A 27,275-nucleotide genomic window follows, 5' to 3' on the forward strand; every position below is an offset into this window, starting at 1 on the left:
ATAGTATAAATCAGCCAAAACAGTTAGAGTTTAAATACTGGCTAAACTCCTAAATAGCCTAAAAAAGGAAAAAAGTCAAAATTAGCGAAAAAAGGTAGCATGTGATTGAAATATAAGCTAAACTCCAAAATAGCCTAAAAAACCTGAAAAAGTCTAAATTAGCCAAACAGCTAGCATGTAAATATGAAAAACTTTAAAACAGTAACTTTTTAACATAGTTATGAAAAAAGGCACACATTTTATTCCAGAATAAATCAACTCAAACCTTAAATAACTTTCAATATTTTACTCTCTATAAAAATTAAAGTTAAAAATGAGCACAAGATAACATCGGGCCATTAAAAACAATAAAATAAAATGATCTGGAGGGCCGGACAGACACACGTGCTGTACATCATCACTCTCAGCTGCTCAACTTCACTGTCTTCTGTGTGTTTCAGCTTTGGGATGAACCACGACGGGATCGGGAATTCCTGTGGCACCAAAGGCCACGAGACAGCCAAACTGATGGCTGCTCATATAACAGCCAACACCAACCCTTTCTCCTGGTCCGCCTGCAGCAAAGACTACATCACCAGCTTTCTGGAGTAAGTGGATGATGGTTGCTCCCTGTGGTGGCGTCTGAGTGTGTGTTTGTATTCGCACAAGAAGAAAAAAAAAAGGAAAAAAGCACATGCCGGCTTGCTTACAGCTGTCTCTCTTTACAACCCCGCTGCCTCTGGCTGCCCTTTGTTGTTGCAAGTAAGACCTTCCCCACTTCTTCCCATCATCTCATCACCGAGACTCCTGCCAGACCTCCTTGTGGCTGTGCGTGGTAACTGTGTGTGTTCCGCTTGTACATCCCCTCACCACAAGGCGGCTGTTGATGGCGCTCATGCGGTCATCATCGTTGACGGTTACCATACTTGAAGGAAACAGTTTGGTTTCATGCCAAGAAAGAGGACTGCACAAGCAATATTTGAGGATGTTGATAGAGAAGGTCAGAGAGAGCTTCATTGTATCTTTGTAGATCTGGTGAAAGCATGACAGAGAGGAACTGTGGTATTATATAAGGAAGTCTGGTGTGACAGAGATGTAAGTTAGAGCAGTGCAGGACACGTATGAGGATTTGAAGTATCTAGGGTCAAGAGTCCTGAGTAATGAAAGGTGTGGAAAAGAAGTGAGGAAGAAAACATTTTCAGTCGGAATACACCCAAGCAGACCCAGGAACAGCTCTCGAACCCGTCTTTTGAGGTGGTCTTGGTTTGTTTCCAATTGGACTGAGCTCCAGTTCGCTTTGAGTTTCCTCAGTCTGAATAGACTCCGTGCTCAGAGTAGAACAACTGACCCAAGATGGCCATCGTAGCCGGGCATAATCAGATGTAAACAGAAAAGCAGAGCAAGGATCAGCCAGAGCAGCTCATTGAAATGTGATTGGATGAATGCAGGCTCATTAAAACAAGTTTTAACATGATACACATCGCTTCTAACAGAGTTTTCTCAACAATCTATCCATCATAAACACCTGTCAGCGTACCTTCTCAGCCATCGTCTTGTTAGTAACCACCTTGCATCAAAGCAGAACTACAAAGTGTTGTACTTGACAATACAGACGTTCAAAATTGGTATCCCGACAAGGATTGCACAGAGTAGGACTTCCATTACTCTTTCTCTCGTTGCTTTGGCCTGCCATTGTAATTCCTGGCCAATGACTGAAGAAATCTTTAGTCACATGGTTTTATTTACAAGCTTTGGTTCAAAACAGAAATGTCTGGTTGACGTCAGTCTGAATACTGACCCAACGCAAGGTTCAGGACCCAATCCGGACCAAATTAAGCAGACTCTGTCTGCACTAACTGACTTTTCCAGTCTGAATAAACCGTGAATTTCACCAGAGTTCACTTGCAAGTGAACCAGAAGCCCTTATTATCAGGTGAACCACAGTCTGTTGAGTCTGCAGCAGGTAAGCTGTCACACCTGCTAAAGGAAGTGGACTACCCAAGGAAACAAATTCCTTCTAAATTTAAACTTCCACAAAGGCTCGAGTGCTGACAGTTTCTTCAACACAACTGTGTGTTCCTGCGGCAGTGTCTGTGTGTGCTTTCATTTGTGTATCCATGTGTATTTAGCGAAGCACTCCAAGGAAGAGGATAATAGCAGCTGTGGTTGTCAGATGATGTTTCCGGCTGAAAGCTGTTAGAGGAGGGCCGCTGAACAGGACTTGACAGAGATGGCGGCGGTAAATGCCAACTTCTAACTTGGAAACAAAGAGCTGCTTCTCTGCTGCCTCAGCGAGTTTGTGTCCTCTCCTGGCTCCGGTCTGGGAAAATGACTAAAGCTTTTCTGGGACAAAAACGAGAAAACTTTTTTGCACTTTGTCTTTAGGCTTTTTTTATTGCCTTTAGCTTTAAAGTTTCGTACAAAAAGGTTTCTGTGTGTAAACTCCAATTATCCTCCCTTTCTTTCCCTGGGTCGATGTTTTGGACTTCATGCGTGCTTTTCCCAGCCAAGTAAACAACTTTGGCTGTGGTATTGGCATCAATTCATCGTCTTGCTCGAGCATTATACGGTGCTTTGTTTGGGTCTTTTAGGGATGGTTTATAAATCCCCTCACAGTTCAGTCCTAGTTTATTCTCCCTGTCTGCATGCCAGTTTGCTTTAAATCTTCGATGGCAGGCAGTTTGAGTTTATAAGGCTGTTAAATTTGATATTAGACTGTTGTGACTTGTGCCTTTTCTCATTTGTTTGGTTGGTGGGTCTCGCTGCTGCATTAATTACTCAGAGCTCAGGGATGGCCTATGATCCGTCTTATTAGAAGATACTTCCTCTCAGCGTAATACATTTGGCTAAATCCAACAGACAGGAAGCTTTTGCGACTTAGACAATTAATAGCATCAATCTTTGAGTGTTTTGTCTCTCTCCAAACCAATAAATAGTGAGGCTTACCCAGAGAGAATGCAGCTTGAAAGCTGATTTGTCTGACTCTCTTTATGATAAGAGGGTCCTCGGAGGGACAAGAGTTCAGGAACTGGATTAGTCTTTTCAGTAACCCCGAACAGAGGATTAGGAAGAAAGGAAGGACAAGACGAAAAGAGGAAATTAGAAGGATGGGACTCATTTTTAGAGTTTCGCTCGAATGCTAGAATGTTTTACTTTCTGAGTAGTCATCAAAACAAATACAATTAACATGTTAAATTACAAATTATAGGAAAAAATATACAGGGTTTTGCAAAGTCACAGCTTAAGTTGAAACTAAACGCAGTAGAAGAAACTTTTTAATATTTATAAATAACATCCATTTATGACAGAAAAAAGGAGTATCTTAAACAAAATACATAAATAAATAAAAAAAACAACAATTTTGATGAAAGATTTAAGACAAAAACATGTCAGGGAGTTAGTTTGAAGGCCTTAAAAAAATAATAGGAAGGTGGGCTTAGCAGCCAAAGCAAACATTTTCATTTGAACAGACTCTCACCCAGCAGGGTTTGTAAAGAGATAGAGAAAAGTTAAGATGATTAGCCGGGTGCCTGTTCACGGCTCCTCACCTGCCCACATTCTCTGCTAACCTGAGCTCATGCTTTGATGAAACCTTTTTTGTAAACCAGCGTTTACATTTTTCGACTACCGTAACTCTTAAACCGTTTACACCAGTGGTCCCCAACCTTTAAATTGGACAATACTTTCACGGACCGGTCAGGAGTTAGGATTTCTAAGCTTCCGGTTTAAGAGAATCTATTTTCAAAATAAAAGGCCACTACAAGAAATTTAGTTAAAAAAATTCTAAAAATATCAGTAAATATTTTTTAGCAGACGATGAAGATTCAGTCAAAGAGGAGGCTAACAACCGGACGCTAGTTTCAGCTACGTCGGTTTTTTAAAGTGTGATGGACATATAGTAAAAAAAAAAATAGTAAAAAAAAAAAGATGCAACCGTCATAAAACTGGTATTTTATAAATATAATATAAACGTGAATCCACCGTGTCTCCACCTTTATTATCTGTGTGTGTAAACCAGAGTCTGTCGCCACGTAATAGACGGCTGCTTCTGCTACATGATAATTCCGTATGTAGAGGGAAACTTCCGGTTTTGTCTGTGAACAGCAGCTTTATTGTTCTTTGAAGTTTCCTCACTGGCTCTTTTCTCTCCAAAGAAACTTTCCAAATCCATTTATTGTTTGTTTTTTGTATTTAGCGATGAGCTTCTAGCTTAGCAATCCAGGAAGCCATGCAGATAGCTGCTTTAAGTCACCTGACCCAGACGGATGTGAACAGAATCCGTAAGTCTTTCAAGATAATGATCTGATCTTTAGGATCAGAAAATAAATCAGAAATTGAAATACTCAAGGTTAGTGCATTTACTTATATTTTTGTCTGCGGCCCAGTTCCAGATGGCCCACGGACCGGTGCCGGTCCACGGCCTGGGGATTGGAGACCACTGGTTTACGTGATTAACATATTTGCAGCAGATTCAGAAGCAGTTAAAAGAAGGATTAATATGCAACACTTTACAGTAGTTTAGTGTTTAGGTAAACAACATAAATCAACTGGTTCTGTCAGAGCAAAGCGGCTTTGCACCGTTGTGAACACTAAGTTAAAATTGTGTTGCATAACGGTGCAAAATAGATATGAAACAAAGGCTTTTCTGCATGTCAGAATTAGCAGATTCACATTGATCTCATAAACAGTTGAAGAGTTCTGGTGTGTCCATGAGTGAATGTCATGTCGTCAGTGACATCTGCAGTGTTAAAAGGTTAATGGTCTGAGGCAGAGGAGATCCCCCTTCTTCATACTGATGAAAACCTGTGGGTTGAAAAAGCTCTAGATGCAGTAACTGCAGTGGGCGGGGCTCCGCTACAATTCTAATGTATCCACTTGCAGACAAATAGATCCATGAACATCTTCATTTTCCTCGTCTGAGCTGGAATCTAGATCAAAACTGTACTGCTGGAAAGCCATTTTTCCCGCTAATGTCAGCTTGTGGTTGTGGTGGGTCTGTAAGCTAGTGGGAGGCAGTGTAAAAAAAGGAATATAAATGTTGGGTTACTACAATTTGGAGGTGCATTTCTATTGCTGTTCTGCAGAAATTGTCTTAAAAAACGACAAGTGTATGTTTTGTGTTAAAAACTGCATAATCATAATTAAAAGACCAATGGGAACAATTTGACATTAGAAAATATATATAGTTGTAGTGGGAGTTTTAAAAAAAAGAAAAAAAACAATGTGGCTACACGAGAAAAACAGCACTGTGCCACCATCTCCACCCCTAATAAAGTAAGGTCCAGCTCCGCCCCCGGTTCTACTTGACTTTGAGGTTGGAAAGAAAACGCATTAACATCTGGCTTATGTCATGAAAAGGAAAGGGTATGTTTTTCAGGTTGAGTGACTATTCAGTTGTCATGGGTTAAAAATAATTATCTTTCCCATGATGGGACTGTTAAAGCCATCGGGCTGGACTAAAGAAGCCAGTCTAATAGCCTAACTGAGGAAATTGCTGAATTCTGATTGGCTAGCCAGCACCTGCACTCAGTTAAATTGGTCTTGCAGCCTCTAGACTCCTGATGAGATATGCAGACGTTTCAACATTTTGACGAAAAAGAAAAGCAGCATCCGTTTTTATCAGTGTGTTACAAAAATGTGAATAATAAAGAGCTATAAAAGCTCATAAAAGACTTACAGGTCACTTTTTCCTGAATTTAAAAATAACGATAGAAAAATAGATCTGGAGCAATGCCTCTTTCCACTATTTTTTAGCTGTGTTCATGATATTGAGTGTATTGTGTCAGAAGAAGAATAAAATACTCAAGCTAAACTGCTGCCAGGGCAAACATCACCCACATTTCACATTCCTTCCAATTTTGTCAGTTTTAAAACCTTGTCAAATTTGTGTTACAAAGAAGTAAAGGGTCAAAATGTGCTAAAATTTCTTCAGAAATATTTTGATTCAACAGACTTTGTGGGAAAATTTGTAGGACAACTCGAAGAGAACTTTAAATCATTCCAGAGCAGTGAATTTACATCCAAAGAAATCCACAAAGGTCTTCAATAAACTAAAAAACCGTCAGAACAGAAATGGATCATTTAAGTAGGGTGATAAAAAACCTCGACGTATATTTCTCTCAGCTTTCGTGCTCAATCTTCCCTCCTGTGCTGGTGTCCCACACTGCAGTCTGCTTAATCATAGTCTGGCGCGGCGTTATTGTTGTCACCAGGCCCACTTTTTCTTTCGAGGGATGAAACATTTCACCGCATATTACAGCCGCCACAGCTGGAAAGAGCACACTACAGCAGAGCAGCACAGGAGAACTTTGTTTGGTAAAAATCATCTGACTCACGCAGCAGCGAGGAGGAGGGGATCCAAGCGTTTATCCTATTTTTGGAAATGTCTTCCACCCGGAAAAGTTTTAGGGAGCGTGCAGGATTTTAGGGTGTATTCAGACTGGAAAAGTCTGTTATTGCGAACCGAGTCTGTTTGATTTGGTCCAGATCGAGTACTGAATCTTGCTTTCAGTCTCTATTCAAACTGCCGTCAACTGGATATTTATGCGACTAAAGATCTCTTCAGTCATTGGCCAGGAAATACGAGGGCGGGGCAAAGAAACAAGAGGCAGACATTTAGGAAGTCCTGGGTATTGGAGTCCTTGTCAACACATTCTCATCCTCAACTCGTCCCATGTTGACGTTTGGTGAAGGACCCCTCTGCATCACTTTTAGATTTTTTGGGTGTCCGAAACTCGTCGATTTTTGACTTGCTGGATGTTTGTAAAATCAATGATCCGCAAAACACTCGGGACACGGTACCAGATGCGGTTCCGGATGTGGAATGGTCCTCGGGATACGTCCAGTAGCGGTACGGTACACTAGTACACTAACCCGGCACCGGACGCTGAACCCGAACCGGATGCGAACCATACCCAAACTGGAACCAGGAGCAGCACCGGGCCAAAACTGGTACCAGAAGTGGTGCCAGACACGAAACTGGACCAGAACTGGTACCAGAAGTAGCACCGGGCCCAAGCAGTTACTAGAAGTGGCAACCAGGCCCAAACTGGAACCAGAAGTGGCACCAGACCCCAACCGGAGACAAACTGGAACCAGAAGTGGCACAGGGCCTAAACTGGAACCAGGAGCGTTAGTGGACACAAAACTGGGCCCGAACTGGTACCAGAAGTGGCACCGGGCCAAAACTAGAGCCAGAAGCGGAAACAGACGCAAAACTGGACTCAAACTGGCACCAGAAGCGGGACCAGACGCGAACCCGTACCACTACTGGTACGGGCACAGGTTGGTGCACCCAACCATTCATTCATTCATCCATCTTCTTGGCCGCTTATTCCCTTTCGGGGTCGCGGGGTGCCGGAGCCTAACCCGGCTACTGAAGGGCAAAGGCGGGGTTCACCCTGGACAGGTCGCCAGTCCGTCACAGGGCTGCACCCAACCAGTACACCCAAACGTGGTACACACCGGGTATGGGTACCAGTGCCAAACCGGTTCCACAAGTGGTATTGGATGTGAAATGGTACAGGGTTAGATTACCAGTACTGGACACGTCCTGCAAACCGTTACCGGGTTTGGGTAATGGTATTAGAAGCGTCCTGCAGGTTAGGGTACCAGTACCGGGTTTGGGTACCAGGACTGGACTGGTTTAAATTCGTGGGCCGGAGGTCGGGCACCCGTGACTTAATGGCAACAGCCAGCACATCAAAAAACGATGAGTTGGGGACACCCAAAAGGTCAATATCTGATGTGGAGAGGTCATTAACATCAATATGTGACGAGTTGGAAGTAAGAATGTGTTGTCCTTGTCGGGAAAGTTCACTTATTCCAACTTTATATTATGGTGAGCAATTTTGTATCTCTGTATTAACGTCAGGTACAACAATTTTTACTGCTACTTTGTGTGGAAAGTGGGACTCGTCTGAGGACCTCAGAATAACTCAACCCCACCTTGGGACCTGATCCTAAGGAAACACTACACGGTTATTGTAACATTGGAGTTGGAGACAGAATTCAAAGTGCACGAACATTTGATTAAGTTTGTGACAAATCTAAGACACTTTCATGGTAAATGTCATATATTTATATATGTCTACCATGCTTTAAGACCCAAAGCACTTTACAGTCACAGTTCCATTCATATATGAACATACACGTTCACACACTGGCGAACGCCGGCACCAAACTGTAACCACGTCAAGGATTGGGAGGGTGTTCTGAGCGGGAACTGAACTTGCGATCTTCTGATCAGAGAGTCGGCCACTCTACCTCTGCACCACGGTTGCCCCCGGGGCAAAAACAGTTCTAATGAAGGTTTGTTTTTTGACAGCTCAGGTCGAGGGACCTGTCTGGACAATGAGCCCCTAAAACGAGACTTCCTGTACCCAACGATGGCACCGGGGCAAGTGTACGAAGCGGACGAGCAGTGTCGCTTCCAGTACGGAGCTTCATCACGTCAGTGCAAGTATGGGGTAAGAAACCAGGGATTCCATTTTCTCATCCAGTTTGACTGGTGAAAACTGCAGGGATTCTATGAACTGCAGTTTTATCACGATTTAGATTGTAACAAACTCCAGCTCATTGGAAACAGAAAATTCAGAGAAATTTGCGTATTAGCAATGATGAATGTCACAAGGATTTCATGCAAATTCTGTATAAAATTCACTTGGAGTCTCAAACATGTCTACAAAGTTCTGTGAACCACTGGTCAGATAATGTTCTTTTCTCTCTGAGCTTTTCAAAATGGACGAGACAGCTAAACCTGATTTGGTGCAACCCTTCCGCTCTCCTAGGCTTGTTTACATTAAAAGTGGGGTCATCTGGACCCCACAAGACAGTGCGCTGAACTTTTTTTTTTAATTATTGTCAATTTTTACTGGTGTCCAATGACAGACATGAAGCCTTGTCCACTTTGTCATGGAAGGGCTAACACCTCAATATAAGGGTAGGGTCATTTGGACCCCATAAGAGAGCACGAGGGTTAAGACTGAATAATGAGCAATTGAATTAAAACTACATTTGTGCTCGGTTGGCCCATTCCAAAGACTAAGACATTTTTTTTCCATAAATCTCCGTTTGGAGGGCTAACTGTAGGGGTAGGGGAAGAATTTTGATTTGGCCTTGAACCCTCATGGTACAGCCATGCACAAACTATTACCCCCTCTGCATCATCAAATACCTCAACAATGTAATATTGGGTCTCTTAATGTCCATCCATGGATGGAAGGATGGATGGATAGTGTCTTATGGTTAAAAGAACACAAATTTAACTGAAGCATCAGCGTTTCTCTACTCCTGTCAGGACATTTAAAATGAAAAGATTTCCTGACGTTCATCTGCAGACGTTGAAGAGATAAAGTTTTGGAAATAGTTCTGGAGATAACACACGGTTGCAAACATTGTTAGACTAGCAATAGATCTCAACATGAATAACAAAAATATTTTTTAAAACTGCTTTGTGCCAAATCAATCTCAATTTAGTTTTTATAGGCAGCTAATTCTTCACAAAGTTGTCTCCCATTTCTGGTATTCAACTAGAACAAGACGGTTTTGACAACTTGCAAGTATTGTAGGGAAAATGTCTTTTGAACGTGCTCAGTAAGGCTCAGGGATTTCCACTGGAGAGTCTTTAGAACTCTTCAAAGGGCGGGACATTCAGGAATACTGGGAATGGCGTCACAATCTATCACCAACACTCCCAACCCTTTGAGCAGTTTGTTTTCACGGTGCATGTGTGGTGTAGACCGCTAGCGTGCTGCTAGCTCACCCAGTATCACACTGTCACCAAGGATGGCAGGGAACGTTTACAGTACCACCGCAGACCAGGCCTTTATGTTGTTTGCAGGCATTTTCAATACAGACTGGTAACCAAAAGATTAAACAGGAAACTGCAAAAACACAAATGCTTACAAATGTTAGAAATGTTAGCTTAAACGAGCGCTATATCGATGCTTTCTGATATCGTCATGACTTTCTGCCAATCAACGAGTAGCTACAGGGGTTTCCACCCCAACAGTTCTGTTCCACTTTTCAATAGACCTACAACTGATGGGGGCCCCCCAAGAGGTACGGTACTCTTTAATGGATCCATTTTACAACAGAAACGCTCAAAATAGCGGACCAGAACGTACCAGGCCGCTCGGTGGAAACAAGGCTTTAGAGCAGGGGTGTCCAAAGTCAGTTCTTGAGGCCTGATGTCCTACATGCTTTGCAACCAACCAACCACAGAAGCTCCTTATTGGCAAAACACACCTGATCCAGGTAATCAGCAGCAGATAAGGCAAAGATTCTGGAAAAGCAGCAGGAGGCCGGCCCTCGAGGACTGACTTTGGACACCCCTGCTTTAGAGTACGTTTCTTCATCAACAAAGAGGGTAACTAAAACTGTAACGGTCCTGTACCATAAAGGTTTTAGTTTTATTTGACCTCATTTCTGTCAAAAAAAATAAATTGGATGGTCAAAACAATAATTTTTACTTGGGTTTATATGCAAACATTTTTGTTGTAGAAGCGCTTAATATAAACTTTAAAATAACATAGATGCGGGGCAAAAACACAAAATCTGCCTTCAAGGGTTTTCCCCATTTTCTTGTCAAATGTGTGTGCAGGCCCCGGTTCGACTCCCGGCTGGGACCTTTCTGTGTGGAGTTTGCATGTTCTCCCCGTGCATGCATGGGTTTTCACCGGGGACTCCGGCTTCCTCCCACCGTCCAAAAACATGCTTCATAAGTTAATTGGTGACTCTAAATTGCCCCTAGGTGTGAATGTGAGAGTGAATGGATGTGTGATTGAGGCCCTGTGACAGACTGGCGACCTGTCCAGGGTGAACCCCGCCTTCGCCCATCAGCAGCCGGGTTAGGCTCTGGCACCCCGCGACCCCAAAAGGGACAAAGCGGTCAAGAAGATGGATGAAATGTGTGTGCAGAAGCTCAAATGCGTCACTGCATTTCTCTCCTTTTAAGCTTTAAATTTTCCTGTCAAAGACTCGAAGGACTTGAGTCAGCACTCCCCTCATCTGTTTTACTTCTGAGTCTATAATGAAGATAGTTTACCCGTCCCGGCCTGATAATGAGAAAACCTTTGTACATGAGGTGACCCAGACAGCAAAAGATGAGGAACAACTGTGCTGTAAAATGAGGCGCTGAAAGATTTCCCAAAGATTTGATGAGGAGTGAAATGATATTGCTTTGCATTACACAAATATTACAGCACATGATGGAAAAGGAGAAAGGGATTTGTTGAGATCATAGAGTTATTTCATATCACTGAAAGAAATATCTGACAGCAGATTACAACAGGCTCCAAATCAAGGCCTGTTCTTTTGGCTCCTAAGCTCATAATTGTGGTTTTAGATCAGCCTGAAAGACATGTATTTATGAGTTGATGGGACTCCAGCTCTGATTCAACACAGGTAGGTTGGTCATTTTTCATCTGTTTCATGCAGCCATGTGTGAAAGAGCAGTAATTCATGACAGGACAGATGGAATGATAGGGCTAATTAAACTTGTGAAAGCCTGCGGATGCGCCTGTTAGAGAAAGTTAGAAAACCTGATGTGGTTTACGCTTTAGTGAGTGGATTGGAGTGTAAAACACAGCGAATTCTCAAAAAAATAAAATTGTGTAAATGTATTAAATTGTCCACATATACTTAACCTTTCAAAAGTTTGGTGTCACCCAGACCTTATAAGTTTTACATGAAAAGTTGCACTTTTATTTACCAATCAGTTGTAAAACAAATAGAAAATATAGTCAAGACATTGACATGGTTAGAAATAATGAGATTTGTTAGAAATATTATTCTTTCCTTCAAACTTTGCTTTTGTCAAAGAATAATCCATTTGCAACAATTCCAGCATTGCAGACCTTTGGCGTTCTAGCCGTTAGTTTGTTGAGGTAATCTGGAGAAATTTACCCCACTCGTCTTCAGTCAAAGTATAGACGTATGCTTTGGGTCATTGTCCTGTTCTAGTAAGAAAGTGGTTCCTATCAAGCTCTGTCCACAAGGTATGGCAGAGTGTAGCAAAATTGAGTAATAGTCTTCCTAATTTACACTCCCTTACCCTGAACAAATCTACCACCTTACAACCACCAAAGCAACCCCAGACCATCATGTTACCCCTACCATGCTTGACAAATGCCGTTGTTCCAGCATATTTTCCATTGTTTCTCTATAATCCAAACACCTCAAACTTCAATGCGTCCGTCCGTAACACTTTTTCCAATCTTCCTATGTCCAATCTCTGTGTAATTTTGCTCATACTCAACTTTTTCTTTTGCCAGCCAGTCTTAAATATGGCTTTTTCTTTGCCACTCTGGCCTGAAGGTCAACATCCTGAATGCACTTCTTCACTGTGGATGTTGACGTTGACGTTTTGCGAGAACTGCCAGTAAGGGACCTGTGAGGCGTCTAATGTTCTCATCTTCTTGCTCAGTTGAGCAGTGGGGCCTCCCACATCTTTCTTTACTCTGGTTAGAGCCTGTTTGTGCTGTTCTCTAAAGAGAGCAGTACACACCGTTAAAGGAAATCTTTAGCTCTTTGGAAATTTCTCTCATGGTAAAGCGTTTAATTGACCACTCAAATGTGATGCTTCAGATACACAACGTACTCAATAAAAAGATCAGTTTCTCAGCTTCTTTAACCAGCCAAACTGCTTTCATTTGTGCTAACATGATTACACAAGGGTTTTCTAATCATCTGTTGGCCTTCTGACACAATGAGCAAACACATTGTACCTTTAAAACACTGGAGTGATAGTTAGTTGAAATGGACCTCGACTCACCTATGTAGTTAATGCACCAAAAACCAGACATTTGTAGCACAAATTGTCATTTTTTAATTATTTACCACATTAGTAATGTATAGATTGTATGTCTGATTTATTTAAAGTTATCTTCATTGAAAATTAGGATCGTTTCTAAGTTAACCCAAACTTTTGAACAATAGTGTATGTCTAAGAAGTCTCATGGTGTGGCATCTTATTATTAGAAATGTGCATCAGTCGTTGCACATGCGGTTTACTAAGTAGTGACAAATGTAAACGCATCAGAGCACAAATGTGTTGTCATGTTTATGTGACCCTTGAAGTTGTTCATTTTTCTCCATTAAATGTCAGTAAGTCTGCAGTGGAAAACCTTACAGTTCTTCATGTTAGAGTTTTATTTGTGCATTCAAATGTCAACTTCATTCATGTAGGTTTTTAGATGCCTTCATAAATGAGGCCTAATTTCCCATGTCAACCTAGTAACTTTTAAAACTAGCCCCTATGGGCCACTGGGGAATTGGAAGTGTCGACCTTTCCCATGAGAGTATATTGAGAAGGGGAAGTAACACCCTCTTAACAACCATCTTAACTCTTTAATACTGGAGACATCACAGGTGAAGCAAAATAACACACAAAACTCTTTGAACCATTGTTGGTCTGTTTATGCTTTTTTGTAATTCCAACAGAAAAGCTTTTCGTCACTTCAGAACTAGTTAGAAACACATTAATTGCATAAATGATTGAAGAGTTATGGTAATTCAAATAATGTAAAAAAATGTTTCTTTTGTGTAATGACTCCGTTTTTGCTAAGCCAATCAGAACACAGCTTTCCATGGTTGCAGCTGTTTGTCAGGTAGATTTAGCAAAACAGCTAGAATTGAAGACAATTTACATGAAAAACTACACATTTTATCTTTATTTTTTTTTGTATTAATCATGTCGAGCATGGGTCTGCAACCTGCGGCTCCAGAGGCACATGCGGCTCTTTTATCCCTCCAGAGTAGCTCTCGGGCTAAAGAAAAATAAATTAATATTCATTTTTAAAAGTAAGGGTTGCTAAATTGGCATTGATTTCATTTATTTTAGTTAAGTTTATGGATGAGGTGAACCTAGAGACTGTAATTTATTTTCTATCCCTGTTGACATCATTGGGCCCTGACTGCTCTGCACTTACTCCAGAATACTCAGACTACAGATACTAGGCAAAACTTTGGTAAAAAGTCAGATCTTTTTAGCTAGAAACAACTTTACAATTTGAGAAAATTACAGTTTATCTTAATATTTATGCATTTATTCGCATCCAACACTAAATATAATTCATAGTTATAATAAAAAACGACAATAGAAAGATGCAAAGTATTATCAAATTTTCCTAAAATAGTTTTAAAAAAAGACTTTGCAGTTCTTATTAGGTTTTGATCAGTGTGGATCTTATACTGGCAAAGGTTGCAGACCAACATCACAGTAATAACTTGCTGTCTCAGCCTTACAAAACCTTTAGGGGGTCCAATTAAGCACAAAGATTTTGATGACTGAGTCCTGGGGGTGTCGTAGACTTTAAATCACAGCATGGGACTGCGTCAGAGGTGAGAAAAGTTATACAGACGTCAGGAGAGGAAGTTGAGCTCCTTTACAGCAGTAATTTAGCAACAATGATACATCCCAGTGACTTGAAAGCTGTCATCGCAGACCGGCACCAAAGTGTTTCCCAAAACAGAAACACAGGAGGTATAAGAAACAATCGGCGGCTGAATTAGCAAGCCCCCCAGAGCAGCCTTACGCGTTGATATCAGCATGTCTTCGAGAAACATGAATTCACAGAGATTTCTGATCCATGTTCATTGAGGTCCTGACCGATGACCTAGCATGGCTTTGGTGGAGAATGGAGCTGCAGGGCAGCTTATTGAAACCAGCTGCAGCCTCAGAACGGCTGTTTGCTGCCTTATTTATTCTGGATGTGCAGTGGAAGCTTCAGGGCAGTGCTATATTTACTGACCCTGGGGTCAAAACATATGCGTGGGACCATAACTCTGTTTCATGGGCCCGTTCTTCTGCTGTAAACGATTGTCTCTAAAAGCCTTTGAAGTTGGGCTTAATGGGCAATCTAATCCAAGGTCGTACAGCGCTGTCCTTGTACCGCGTTCTCCTCAGGCTCTGGTTTATTTAGGGGGGGCGACCTCATGCCGTCTTCCTTTTCTTCAGCCATTTAAATAAATGATAGATTGAAGATGCATCATGTTTTGGAAACATATTTGTTAGGTCCACATGTTGTCTTTATCTAAGACTTGGGAGGCCTTTAGCACATTCCTCGACTTTCCCTAAAAGCTGAAGTGGCATAACTTGAACTGTCCCATGTGGTCTTGAGGTGAATATGAGCAATTGTTAGTCATGCTTTCAATCCAGCTGACTGTTCATTTAAAGATGCATCATGATCCAAAGCATATGGGCTTTTGAGGTTGGCAGTTTTGATGTGGTCCCATCAACTCCTCTCATCCTCTGAATTGATCTGGAATCACGCAGATTTATAGATAAATTTGTGTTCTTTTTTCATTTTACAGCTATCAGATTGCACCAAACCTCAAATAACTTCTTTTTACAATAACCCCAAACTGCATCTGCTAGTTTGATTTATACTGACCAACTTCCTTTTGCCTTCTTTCCTAGGAAGTGTGTAGAGAGCTCTGGTGCCTTAGCAAAAGCAACCGCTGTGTAACCAACAGTATCCCAGCTGCAGAGGGGACTCTGTGCCAGACTGGCAGCATTGAGAAAGGGGTAAGTTAGCGAACTCCCAGCACAAATACCACCACAGTGTTGCTTATTGGCTTTTTTTGCCCCAACATCGTTACCAAATATTCCCTCTAGTTGTGTGCTGCTGTACCTGTGCAGTACTTAGTGGTTTTAACCAGTTTTGGGAGAAAACACAAATATTTGGGGAGGTTCAGGTGTGAAAATTAATGTGATTAGGAAGTTTTTATCCTAAGGGTACAGTCACAAAAGCAAAAATGCAATCTCAATGTGGTTTTAGGAAAAAGTTTACATTTTACAGCAACTGGAAATGTTTTCTCTAAAATTCGACATCATCAGTGGCACATTTCGAGGTCGCATGATGGCAGTCCAATGACAGGCAGGAATGACGCCATAATGAAATCAGGCGTCAGCTGGGTGGCCGTTTGGGAGACCGCTGGTTGGCCAACACATCGGTAACCTAACCTTAACCCGGTACTGGATGCAGGTTAAGGTTGGAAGGATTTGTCCACCCTCACAAATGTTTTAAGGCTTTTCTTAGACAGACATGAACATTTTCACACTTTTTTCTCTTGTGGAATGTTGTAGAATGAATACAAAGATCTGCTCGTGATGGAAGATTTATAGAGATTTCACGGAGTAGATTGGTTGACAAGGTCTCCAACAAATCAGGATGCAGCAGTGCAGATAAAAAAAACTGGACCATAATATAGAGAGGGAAAACTGCTTCAGAAATGTGTAGGAAGAAGTTAAAATGAGGAGTTTAAGTCAGAAAATAGCTTCACAGCAGAAAAGCTGTTTTGTACAAATATTTCTATTCGAAGTGCTTGTAATGGAAAGATTGTATAATCTTTAAAACTAAAATATGTTATATGTTTTATGCAAAAGCATTTGTAAAGTACATCATAATGTCAAATATCATTGCTATATTCAGCCTGTAGCGGTTCAGGACAGCCTCCAGCTCATCCTTTGAAAGAGTTACCACTCTGCACACACAGATACACTGAGGTTGAGGTCATCAGCCCTTCTGTTGATGCCAGCCAGGTTAGAAGAGACAGTTTAAACACGGATTACAGCAGCTTTTGTAACTGGATGGTGCGAGGGCTAAAAGGGAAGAATGGGAGTGTCATGATCTGTCATCCACAATTACTATTAGTTCAGTGGAGCCTTTGAGGACCGGGGCCCACGCACAACACAGTAAGGGGGGGGCAGGTTGAGCCAGGGGGGCTTTGGGGCAGCTTTAGGGGAGCCAATGGCATACTATGTCTGCCCCTCCCCAGGAAAGCTTCAAAGGAATATGAATGTCAGCAATTTCTCACCCAGTCTATAATGGAGTGAAGCGTTTCCAATAAGAGCTGGGGGAGACAGAAACTAAAGAGGATAACGAAGCTGCCTCTTTTTTTACAATAAAGTAAATCCTGTGAAGTACAATGTACTTCAAAATCTCCGTCTGTTCTGATCCCTGTTCTAAACCCTCCACTAATCTTATTCAGAACACCAGTGAGAGAGCTTTACAAAGACGACACAAGTTGGCCGGCAGTCTCACCTTCTCTGTCTTCCTGGGTTATTAACCTACTGACACAGTTGGAGAGGGAAAGCGCCTGATCCCACCCCCCCTCCCTACGTGGAGCTGAACAGCTTAGGCCAGGGCTCAAAAGACTCCTAAAACACACCGTCACCTCCTAACCCTCACTGCTGAAACTAGCTCACACTTCAGCAAAACAGCTCCGTAAATATGTAATAAAAAAGTCACTTTCAAGACTTCCTTTTATAATAACAGTTGTTATTGATGCTTAAATTTTGATTTTCAGTCAAAAATAAAACTAGACCTCTGAGGTACAACATACACACGTGATGTTAGATAAAGTTAAGTTCAAGTCGAGCGGAAATTGTATTATTCTATTCTTATGTTAATCTGTCAAATATTGTTGACCTTTAGCTTGGAACTTTTTAGATACTTTATGAACCCTCAAGCACAAACTAAATATGAAAATCTCAAAAATTGTTAAATCTTTGCCTAGTCGAGCCAAAATTAGCTAACAAATTTGACACAGTGTTATGGATTTAATGGATTATCAGCAGAACATGTGAAGAATGTGGAGGGATCACCTGTAAAAGTGTAACATTAGCTTAAAAGACTGAAACTACAACCTAAAGCCTTAGTCACAGCTGCCTGTGAGGGAAAAATGGGGAAACTTGTACGAGTCAGGCAGGTGGGCCCCACGACATGTCAAGGTTGTAGACCACTTGTTGTGTAAAATTATTTTTTTTTTTATTTTACAGGCATGCTGAAAGCAACAAGTATGGTGTTATTTAATAATTAAAACTCCACGCAGAAAAAGGACGTCTCCACGCACGTATTAAACATTCCTCAGGGACAATTCAAACCCACACAAGCGCTTTATGTAACTTGAAAAGTGTGAGAGGCACTCATACTGCGTCCAGTCTGATCCGGCCTCTACAGTCCGGCCCTTCCAGCGCCTAGTTGGCTTCAAATTTTAGCCGGAGCATGTTATTGTGAAGTGCATCCGGAACATTTTTCAAATGGGCAGCAAGTTTATTAGTTCAGACAGGAACTAAGTAAAGCTAAGAGTCCTCAAAGATGAATCAGGTCCAGACAGGCAGAGGTCAATCACAAGTATGAGATCATCCAAGACGAGACTAGAGTTGTCAGGGTCCAGGCGAGGGTCAGGGCAGACGGCAGGCAAGACTACCAAGGTCCAACGTCAAACTAAAATAACAAAATCCACCAGTACAAGACTACTGAGAACAAGGAGGGGAAAAGAATAAAAATAAAAGAAAAATAAAATAGCAATTTTTGAAAGTAAGGATTACTTAATTAGCATTTATTCAATTTAGATACATTTTGAGAGATGCTAGGTTTTTTTTTATATTTTTGACTTTGTTCGTGCCAAAAAATAGACATAATTCTTATTTATTATTTTTAAAAAAGAAGGCCATGAATACAAATACAAATTTCTTACAGGCTAAAGTAAGACTTTATGGCTCCTTCTAGGTTTTGAACAGTAGAAAACGAGCCTAAATGGCTCTTTTACTATTAAAGGTTGACGACCCCTGGACCAGCACAAAAAGTGATAAAAAGTCATGTTGACCACACATAATACGTCAGCCAAGATGAAGGTTGTTGTATTGCCCGCACGTATTTAAGTGCGTCCAAGGCTGAATATTGCTGTTGGCCGCACTTATTTACAGGAAGCAGACACTGACAATAATATTAAATCAAGTCCTTTTGCACTCTGTGTAAAGCCGATTACCTAAAATACAGGTGCATGTACGTGTGACACCAGTTTAGTAAGTTGTTTTTTCTTCCTTACAAAAAAAAGTGTAAAAAGGGTTTTGATTTTTGTTAGAACAAAGACTTCAGGTGAAAAAATAACCCATCTCCCCCTCTCTGCACAGTGGTGTTACCAGGGGGACTGTGTTGCGTTCGGCACCTGGCCTCAGAGTGAGGATGGAGGATGGGGGCCATGGTCCATGTGGGGGGAGTGCAGCAGGACCTGTGGGGGCGGTGTATCCTCCTCCACCAGGCACTGTGACAGCCCAGCGTAAGTAGGCAAAGTAAGCCACAGCAAGCTGAACACACACATCCAGGTCCTGCATACAAGCGCATGTTGCGTGTGTGTGTTCGTCCACACAAGACGACAACTCATATTTACAGACCATAAATAAAAAAAAAATAATAATAATTCAGAGCTCTTCCATTGTTAATGATTTTCTTTTTGTGTACACTTTACATTTTCTCAAAACTTCTGCCGACTTGTGGTATATTTTTAAGCATTTGATCTAAGTTGTAATTTGTCAGCATTTGCTTCTTTTAAAACAAAGACAACTGAAATATAATGCAAAGTGTTCTGCTCCCAAATTATGGAGCTTTTATATCTGATTTATTTGCTTTTGGGAATTGGCCAAGAGGAGATTGTTTTGAAAAATAATAGACAATTAGTCAGAGAGAAGCAACAGCATTAGAAAAGTCCATTGATAAAAGTTGTGTCAGTTTTGATTTTTAAATCACTAATATGAGACTCTTAAGCTGAATCCCAATTCTTCCAAATTCCCCCCCAACTACCAAAAAATGATATAGTGCAGGAGTATATAGTGCGGTGGATTTTAAAGGTAATTTGGACACAATGCTCACTACTTTTCCTTTGTTTTTCTAAACACCGGTTATGAAGTCACTGATTTCACGAACTGAAAATCAAATAACATTTCACAGGTTTTATTTATGACTCCACTGTGTTCTGATGGTTAAAATGTGGATGGTTTGTTCAAATTTTGCACTTTTTTTTTTGTTCAAAAAGCAATGGATTGTGGTCTATATCCGCTAATCTAGTGAGAATCAATGTACGCTAGTTTTTCGCAAAGACAAATGGGAAATTTCGAATGCACTCAATTTGAAATTAGTAGATATGGACAGTACTAGAAAACGGCGAACACACTATATATTGACTGGGAGAGGGGGGATTCGGACACAACCATTGACTCCATAAATGGTCGTTGGTCAGCCGCGTTAGCGTTACCAGCTAGCGCTCAAAAATACATAACATTAGTTTTAGAACTTTTTCTGCGTGAACAAAAGCTCTTCTCCACGGCACAGCACAACGCGAAACAATCTCGCAGCGGAGGGCTCTGCTTGCTTTTGCCACAATTTCGGCCAACTGTACCCCTTCGAATGCCCAGACAACTGGAGAGGTAGATAAAAACGAAAGGGGTAGGGGAATAATTTGGCCTTATATTACGGTAACTTTTCCCTAAATGCAAGTATTTTAACAAATCCGGCAGGTAGCAACATTTGAACTACAGAGGCTGCAGTCGCATTTTTACACACCACGTGCAGTAGCCACGCACAATTTAACAAAAAGTAAAAATTTTGTGACAGCTAAACAATTTTCATTCTTTTTATTAACCTTTTAGCTCAAGTGTTTATTTGATTTTATTGTAATTAAAAAAAAAAAAAAGATTTATTGTAATTTTTTAAATTGTCAACGCGATCAACGTAATTCCAGCAAAATGGCTTCACCCAATAAATAACCATGAGTGGAAAAAACATTTTGGTTATCAGTCATATTCTATGAAAAGTTACCATAATTTCTTCCAAGGGAAGTACATTTATGGAAAAAAATGTAAGGAAATCTTTAAGACTCAAATAAGCCCTTCAATGCTCTCATGTATTTTAGCACAGAAATGAACAAGTTTAAATAATAGCAGGCCCACTTCATGTTTTATTATAAGGGGAAAAAATTTAATTTGGAGAAGGCTAAGCTGGAGACTTTAAGAAAAAGTATTTCCAAAGAAAATTAACGATTTAAAAAAAAAACACTTTTCAGTTCAGTATTACTGCAATAGTATTACAGAAAAGAATCTCCAGCAAAATCGTTTCACAGAGAAAACTCTTGAGATATACATCTGTCCTCATTCAGCTCGAGTTAAACTCAGATATGTGGCATGTGCAACAGGTTAGCACACAGCTATCTCCTCATCTAAAGGAAATGCTGAAGGTTTTAAAGCCTCCCATGTGTCTTCCGCTGACAAATCATTGACCAGAGCATCACTGACAGGAAAGCAGACATCTGGGTCTTTATCCTCCTTTCATTCCTTTTGTTTTCTGAAGCAAAGAATCAGACAAAACACGATGTGGGAAAAGGAAAGAAAGAAGCAGAATGCATAAAAGAGGAGTTGGCCCTGGCATAATGTGGACCACTTGTGTAAGGTGATCGGAAAGACGAGGGAGGAAATAAAAACACAGACCGACCATTCTGCAGCACATTCATCACTAAACGTGTTTGAAATGAAATCATCTTTGAGGAAAGGAAGGAGGTGAAGAGAAGAAAAGGAGTGATAGGAGGGAAAAAAAAACTTTCTAAGATGTAGTAGATTTGGAGTGAAGATGAGATGGGTGGAAAAAGTGAGGATTGTTCTGAGGTTCCAAATCTGAATGTCATGTCAGACTTAAGGGCTCTTAGAGCAGCTTCCTGAATGAATCAAAGAGAAATACTACAGCTATGTGGACACACAAATACATTACGTGCTCTGGCAGGGGCTTTTAGGTCAGTTTAAGCTCCTAAGGTAACTAAACCTGCGTCCACGTGGACAGAAGTGTTGGTTCTCGTTAAAAGAAAAACCAACAATGGCAAACAATAGAAATGAGCAAAAATAACAAAAACTAAATAAAACTATTGAAGGTTGGTCGATGACAGTAAAGTCATTTTAACAATGAACTAATGAAGAAGGTCTGAAAAAATGTGTTTTCTTAATCTGTCATTTTGTTGTGTAATCTTTTAAGTCAAGCACTGCAGCTGAATAATTTCTGAGACAGTGTCAGATACTTCTACACTTGTAAGGTGGATTATGGTCCACTCCATGTTAGTAAACGGCTCAAACATCTCAAGTCTGAAGTATGTTTGCAGCTCTTCCCATAGATGTTTAACAGGAATTAGATCACTTTAGAAAACTTAAATGTTTCTGTCATTCTTGATTTCTGACTCTAGACAGGACATTAGGCTCCAGAATGCTCTGATAGTCCTGGTATATCATTGACTCTATACGCTTCCATGTGCCACATAAAAGCAGCCCAGATCATGCCTGGACCTCCTTCATGTTTCTTGTTTTCCTCTTTTTAATGTCTATTAATAAAGAGCTGGTGTAGAGATAAAGCTCCAGTTGTATGCTAGTCAGGATGGTAACTTAATCCTGACCACTTTGGCTCAAACAGTGATGGGTGGTACAACCTGACAGTGGTGTACTTTAACTTTAATGTATTCGGAGGTTCTTCCAGGATCTTTAAATACCAACTTCTTAAATATATTGTCCTTGTGACCATAAACTTCTGAGCTTGTGCAATCTTAGTCGTCTCATTATCTGATCACACGGGTCATTATAAAGGTTGTGTTGTAAGTATAGGGTATCTTATTATTCAAACGTTTGTTTTATTTTTTACTCAAAACTTTTTTTTATACAAAACTTGTAAAGTAATTTTGCTTTTAGTACTTTTTATGATGTTATGTCGATGACCATGGTGTGCTTTTTTTCTATTTGCAGAGGCACCTGTTTTAGTTAAGAGTCACTTTTCTTTGAATTGATTTTGACAGTTGGATTCTTGTCTCATTCAAACCTCTTGTTCCTTGCAGACCTTCTGGAGGAGGAAAGTACTGTCTTGGTGAGAGGAAGCGATACAGATCCTGTAACATTGATGTGAGTTCCTCTGTTTCTTTGTTTCATCCTCTGCTTTTAAAGTGGTGATTAGCATCAATGTGTATGTGTATTGCTTTAAAATTCTTGTAGCACTTCTTAAATTTTTAATTTGCTCTGACAGAAAATCCAAAATGACCACAAAAAACGCAAGAAAATATAAACAAAACACTTGTACACAACAATGGTACGATCCATTTTTACAATGGTACGATCCATTTTCATGATGTCCCTAGAGGTGGCCGCACAGGCCCTCAAAGGAGCTGCAAGACCCACCTGTGCTCCCTTCAAACTGAGTCACAAAGACACAGAAACACAGTGGAAGCGGCTGTCATCCAGACTCCCCCTGAATGAGATAAAAGCCCCAGTAACCCCTCAGACTAGCTCAGGATCACACGTTTGACTGGTGGCAAGTAGCAAATTTGACGGGCGATGAAAGAGGGGCGGCTCTGAGGTTGTAGAGCTCTGATTCAATAGGAACAGCCAGCACGTCAAAAAACGACAACACACAAAACGTTAATTTTTGACGCAGAGGTCTTAACCATGCATTAACATGTGATGACTTGAGAATGAAAATGTGTTGATTTGGGAAAAAATAGGCATTATTTTTTTTATTAGTGAAGTATCGAAATTGGCACCGATTAGGAACAGAAAACGAAAGTAAAGAACCGCTTTGGCACCGGAACCACATAAAATCCAACCGGTGCCCAACCATAGTATCCACAGTCAAGACATCAATTAACAAAAGAAGTCCAGCTTAGTAAACAGTGTCCACCTCTATCTAATTAACAACATACTAGTGTGCTGCACTTCACAAACACCATTTATTTTTAAGCATGTGTCCAATATAGCTGCTACTGAGTATTATGCCTCCATGTAGATCACCTCAGTGAGAATCTGAAAACATTAGAAATGATGGATCTTCACCTGTCCATCTGTTCAAACTGTGGGAAGAACATCGTATGTGGCTCCAAACAACAGCTTCATTCTTCCTGCTCCCATTTATCACATGTCCTTACATGACAGACCCTTTCTCTGTAAATCTTCTCATCTCATCCTTGTGTCAACAGAGAAACTGTGTTTGCACATCTTGTAGCCTCTTTTTGCTTAAATTTAATCTCCAACCAGCATTCTCTTATCAGATGTTCTGCACTCTGACTGCTTTGAACTCAAAAACTGAATAGATTTTAAACAGGAAAAAAGTCACTGTTTACTTAAACTAAAATAAACTGTTGCCTCTTAACAAACAAAGCTGAATTAATTTAGTATTTGCATTGATACTCATTCACACAGCACTAGGAAGTTATTGGTCAGGAATTACGAGGGCGTGGCAAAGGATTGCTAGAAAGAATAATTTAAGTTTACAATCCTTGTCAAGATATATCACTGATTCAAACTTTATGTTTCGCTGATCAATTTTTGAACGTCTTCATCAACGTCAGGTACAACATTTTTTACTCCTGCTTTGGTTGGGTGGTGGCATGCTGTAAGGCGCTTACTGAAGAGACATCAGCAGTGTTACCAGATAGTGTCACAGAGGGTGGTGGGACACAGCAAGCCCTCAAACTCGAAAGTCGGCAATCTGTCCAGAGTGTATCCCGCCTTTGCCATAAAGTAGCCGACTTGCGGCTCCAGCGGCTTAATGAAAAAGATGAAAGTTCAGGACAAAAACGCTTGCTTTGGATTAGTATTTTACCCGCTGATCGAGTCACTGAAAACGTCACGTGCCTAAAGATGAGTTCCTGATTGGTAGATGCGATATGGCGACCTGTCAAACTTCAGATATTTAAATTTTGGGCACGTCACCCAATTCGCATCTCATTGCTCAAATTGAGCTGCAGCCAGACCTTTGCACCGCCTAACTTAATCCACTACTGTATTTTATTGAGGGAATAAAATCCAATGAACCGCACCTAAACCTGCCCAAATTATGCCATTTTTGCCTGCAAAATTGGAACCAAAACCGCCCAATTGGGCGAGAAACCGCCCAACTGTTTGTCAGGAAAATAGCGTGAGAAGCAATGTCACGTTAACAGTTGTTTTAATGAGACACATTTCAATGAGTCTTTGTGTCTCATCATAGCTTCAGTGGCTCAGCGGTTGCTTCCTTTCTACTCTGTTTGGATCCCATGATGCCCGGCTATGGTAGCCGTTTTGGTCCACATGTTCCGCACCAGGAATCAAGTGTCATCAGAGTGAGAAAAACCTTAGAGCGAACCAGAGTTTAGTCCGATTGGAAACAAACCTTAGACCACTTCAAAATAGGGGTCTGACCAGGGACCAGGATCCATTTAGGTATATTTAGACTGAAAATTTGCTTTCTGGATAATCAGAGAAACAAACTCTGGTTCACTTTAAGCGAAGTGAATGTGTCCAGTCGGAATACACACTAAAAGATCAAATCTGCTAAAGGATTTTTTGCTTCTCATTAAATTAGCTACTTTAGGATTTCTGTACGAGTCGCAGCAGGTTTGAGCATCATTTACACAAATATTAAAGTTATTAAAAATTTCAAGCTCCTCTAAGGTATATTTATATATAGCGTATATAGTGAATTCATGAGAACTGTTCTGAGTTTTTGGGCTGTCTTATACAAATATTTAACATGGCAGTGAGATGAGCCCTCAACTGTATCTAAGTGGGCTTTCTTTCACTAGGTGAAAATTAAAATAGTCTGAGCTGTAGTGTACATCCAACCACAGGACTAAAAAATAACAACAGAGAGAAAGGCCGGAGTGTTTTCTTTGGAAAACAAACAACACTAAATCATCACACTCGGTAATCCTTGACCAGAGAGAAGCGCGAGTGTGCAGGAGACCAACTGATGTCAGTACTTGCATGCACACTTTAATGCCTGGATTGAGTTTTATGGCTTTGGTATTTCTGAGTTCAGTTTATTCACAGCTGTGGGTTGCAGCTGCCATATAAGAAATATTAAGTCATATATAACTCTTTAATTCGGAACATGATGTCTGAAAATGCATACATTTATTAGAAATTTCAGTTGTAGGATCATTAATTGACTATTATTGACTTTTGTTTATAATTTACTCTTTTTCTAAATGGGTCTAAGATTTTGGTTATTTTTAAACCACATGAGCTGTTTCCTCCTTTTTTATTGCCATACCTGTGACACCACACCCCTGATAACTTTAGTTTCTCCCCCACAGGCATTATTATACACGTTGGTATTTCAAAGTGTGGTTACAACATTTCTAGATAGAAGTTTTGCTGTTAATGTACTCAAATCTATAGCAGTTAAAGGACATTTTCTCCAAAGAAAGACGAGAAAATTCACTCTGTTAGAGGAGTCTTACAGTTGAGAACCCACTCCGATCCTCCATTGATTTATTTTCAAAGTATTCCTGGTGGACTTTTAATTAGGATTATGCTGTTTTTTTTTTTTTTTTGTTCCATGACCAAGGTTTGGGCCATCGAGGCACTCGCCTTCAACTGCCACCCAAACCACAATGCACTGGCCTGTTCTGAGCTCTCCTACAGATGGTGGGCCCACTGGAGAACAATCTTACATTGCTCCTTCGGGGTTGACCCGACCGGGACCCGTGGGAGGAGCCCCGGTGACGCCAATCCGGGGAACATACCGGGATCTTTGATATAACGTTTTATAAAGGGTTTCCGAACCGCTCTTTGTCTGGCTCATCACCCAGGACCTGTCTGCTAACATTTTTTTTCATCTGCCCTTGATTCACAACAATTTGAATAAAGAAATAAAATTTTGATCTTAATTTTCTTTTTAAATCAGAAAAATACCACAAAAATATGTTTAAAAATGTCAGAAAACACAATTTTCTGAGTGGGACTTTTAAGATAGTTTATTGTTATCTTTAATAGAATCTTATTTATCTAGCAACCTTTTAAGAATCAATACATACTTAAGTATTACAACATGATTACAACAACATTAAGTATAATATTCTCCTAAATAAGAAACTACTTTTCATCCTCTTGGAAAGCTCTTCCCAGATTTTGGAATTTGATCAAGTTCTGTTATCTAAAACATTTATTAGTCTGGACACTGAAGCAAGAAAGAAGGCCTGGCTTGTGGTTTTTTAATCTCATAACTTTTGGGGGAGTATGAACCAAAGCCAAGAGGTGCAAACATCCCATCTGTGTCCAACACCTCCAGAAGGAGAGAGAAGATACTCCTAGACAGTTGAAAGACATGATCTCTTCCACAAAAAATATATATATAAATATATATATTTAACCATCATCCAAACTTTTTCAAAGATGGATGCACATACCATATATCTGCCTTCAATAGCCCTGGCCATCGCTACACTGGTTCACAACACAAATACACTCAGCGTCTGCACGACTGTGCCTGACCAGGGGTGGGGGGTCTTAAAGGAAGCCCATATCTAAAGTAACAATCACCTGTTTGGCCAGACATCACAGAGAAGAATTGCTCTGCAGCAACAAACTAAAGATGGAAAAACAACAAGAAAAGACACTGGGAGAAACCTCAATTAAAGAAAAAAACAGGATCCAGTATTCAAACGTAATTTCACCAATGAACACAGCTAGTCCGGTGCTCAGACGCCTATGCAAAAAGTTGATCATATAT

The 27,275-nt window shown here is 40.5% G+C and overlaps 1 protein-coding gene across 2 annotated transcripts in view; it reads left to right on the forward strand.

Annotated features, from left to right (window-relative positions):
- Nucleotides 1-27,275, forward strand: part of adamts6 (ADAM metallopeptidase with thrombospondin type 1 motif, 6) — an 89,773-nt gene that overhangs the window by 33,812 nt on the left and 28,686 nt on the right. For both annotated transcript variants that reach the window (XM_024298598.2, XM_036214623.1), the window contains 5 exons: nucleotides 441-587; nucleotides 8,306-8,447; nucleotides 15,401-15,508; nucleotides 18,902-19,047; nucleotides 22,627-22,690. In XM_024298598.2, coding sequence (XP_024154366.1) covers nucleotides 441-587; nucleotides 8,306-8,447; nucleotides 15,401-15,508; nucleotides 18,902-19,047; nucleotides 22,627-22,690 — 607 coding nt within the window. The remainder of the gene's footprint in view (nucleotides 1-440; nucleotides 588-8,305; nucleotides 8,448-15,400; nucleotides 15,509-18,901; nucleotides 19,048-22,626; nucleotides 22,691-27,275) is intronic.

The sequence above is a fragment of the Oryzias melastigma genome, linkage group LG12 (assembly GCF_002922805.2).
Source record: "Oryzias melastigma strain HK-1 linkage group LG12, ASM292280v2, whole genome shotgun sequence".
Taxonomy (NCBI): domain Eukaryota; kingdom Metazoa; phylum Chordata; class Actinopteri; order Beloniformes; family Adrianichthyidae; genus Oryzias; species Oryzias melastigma.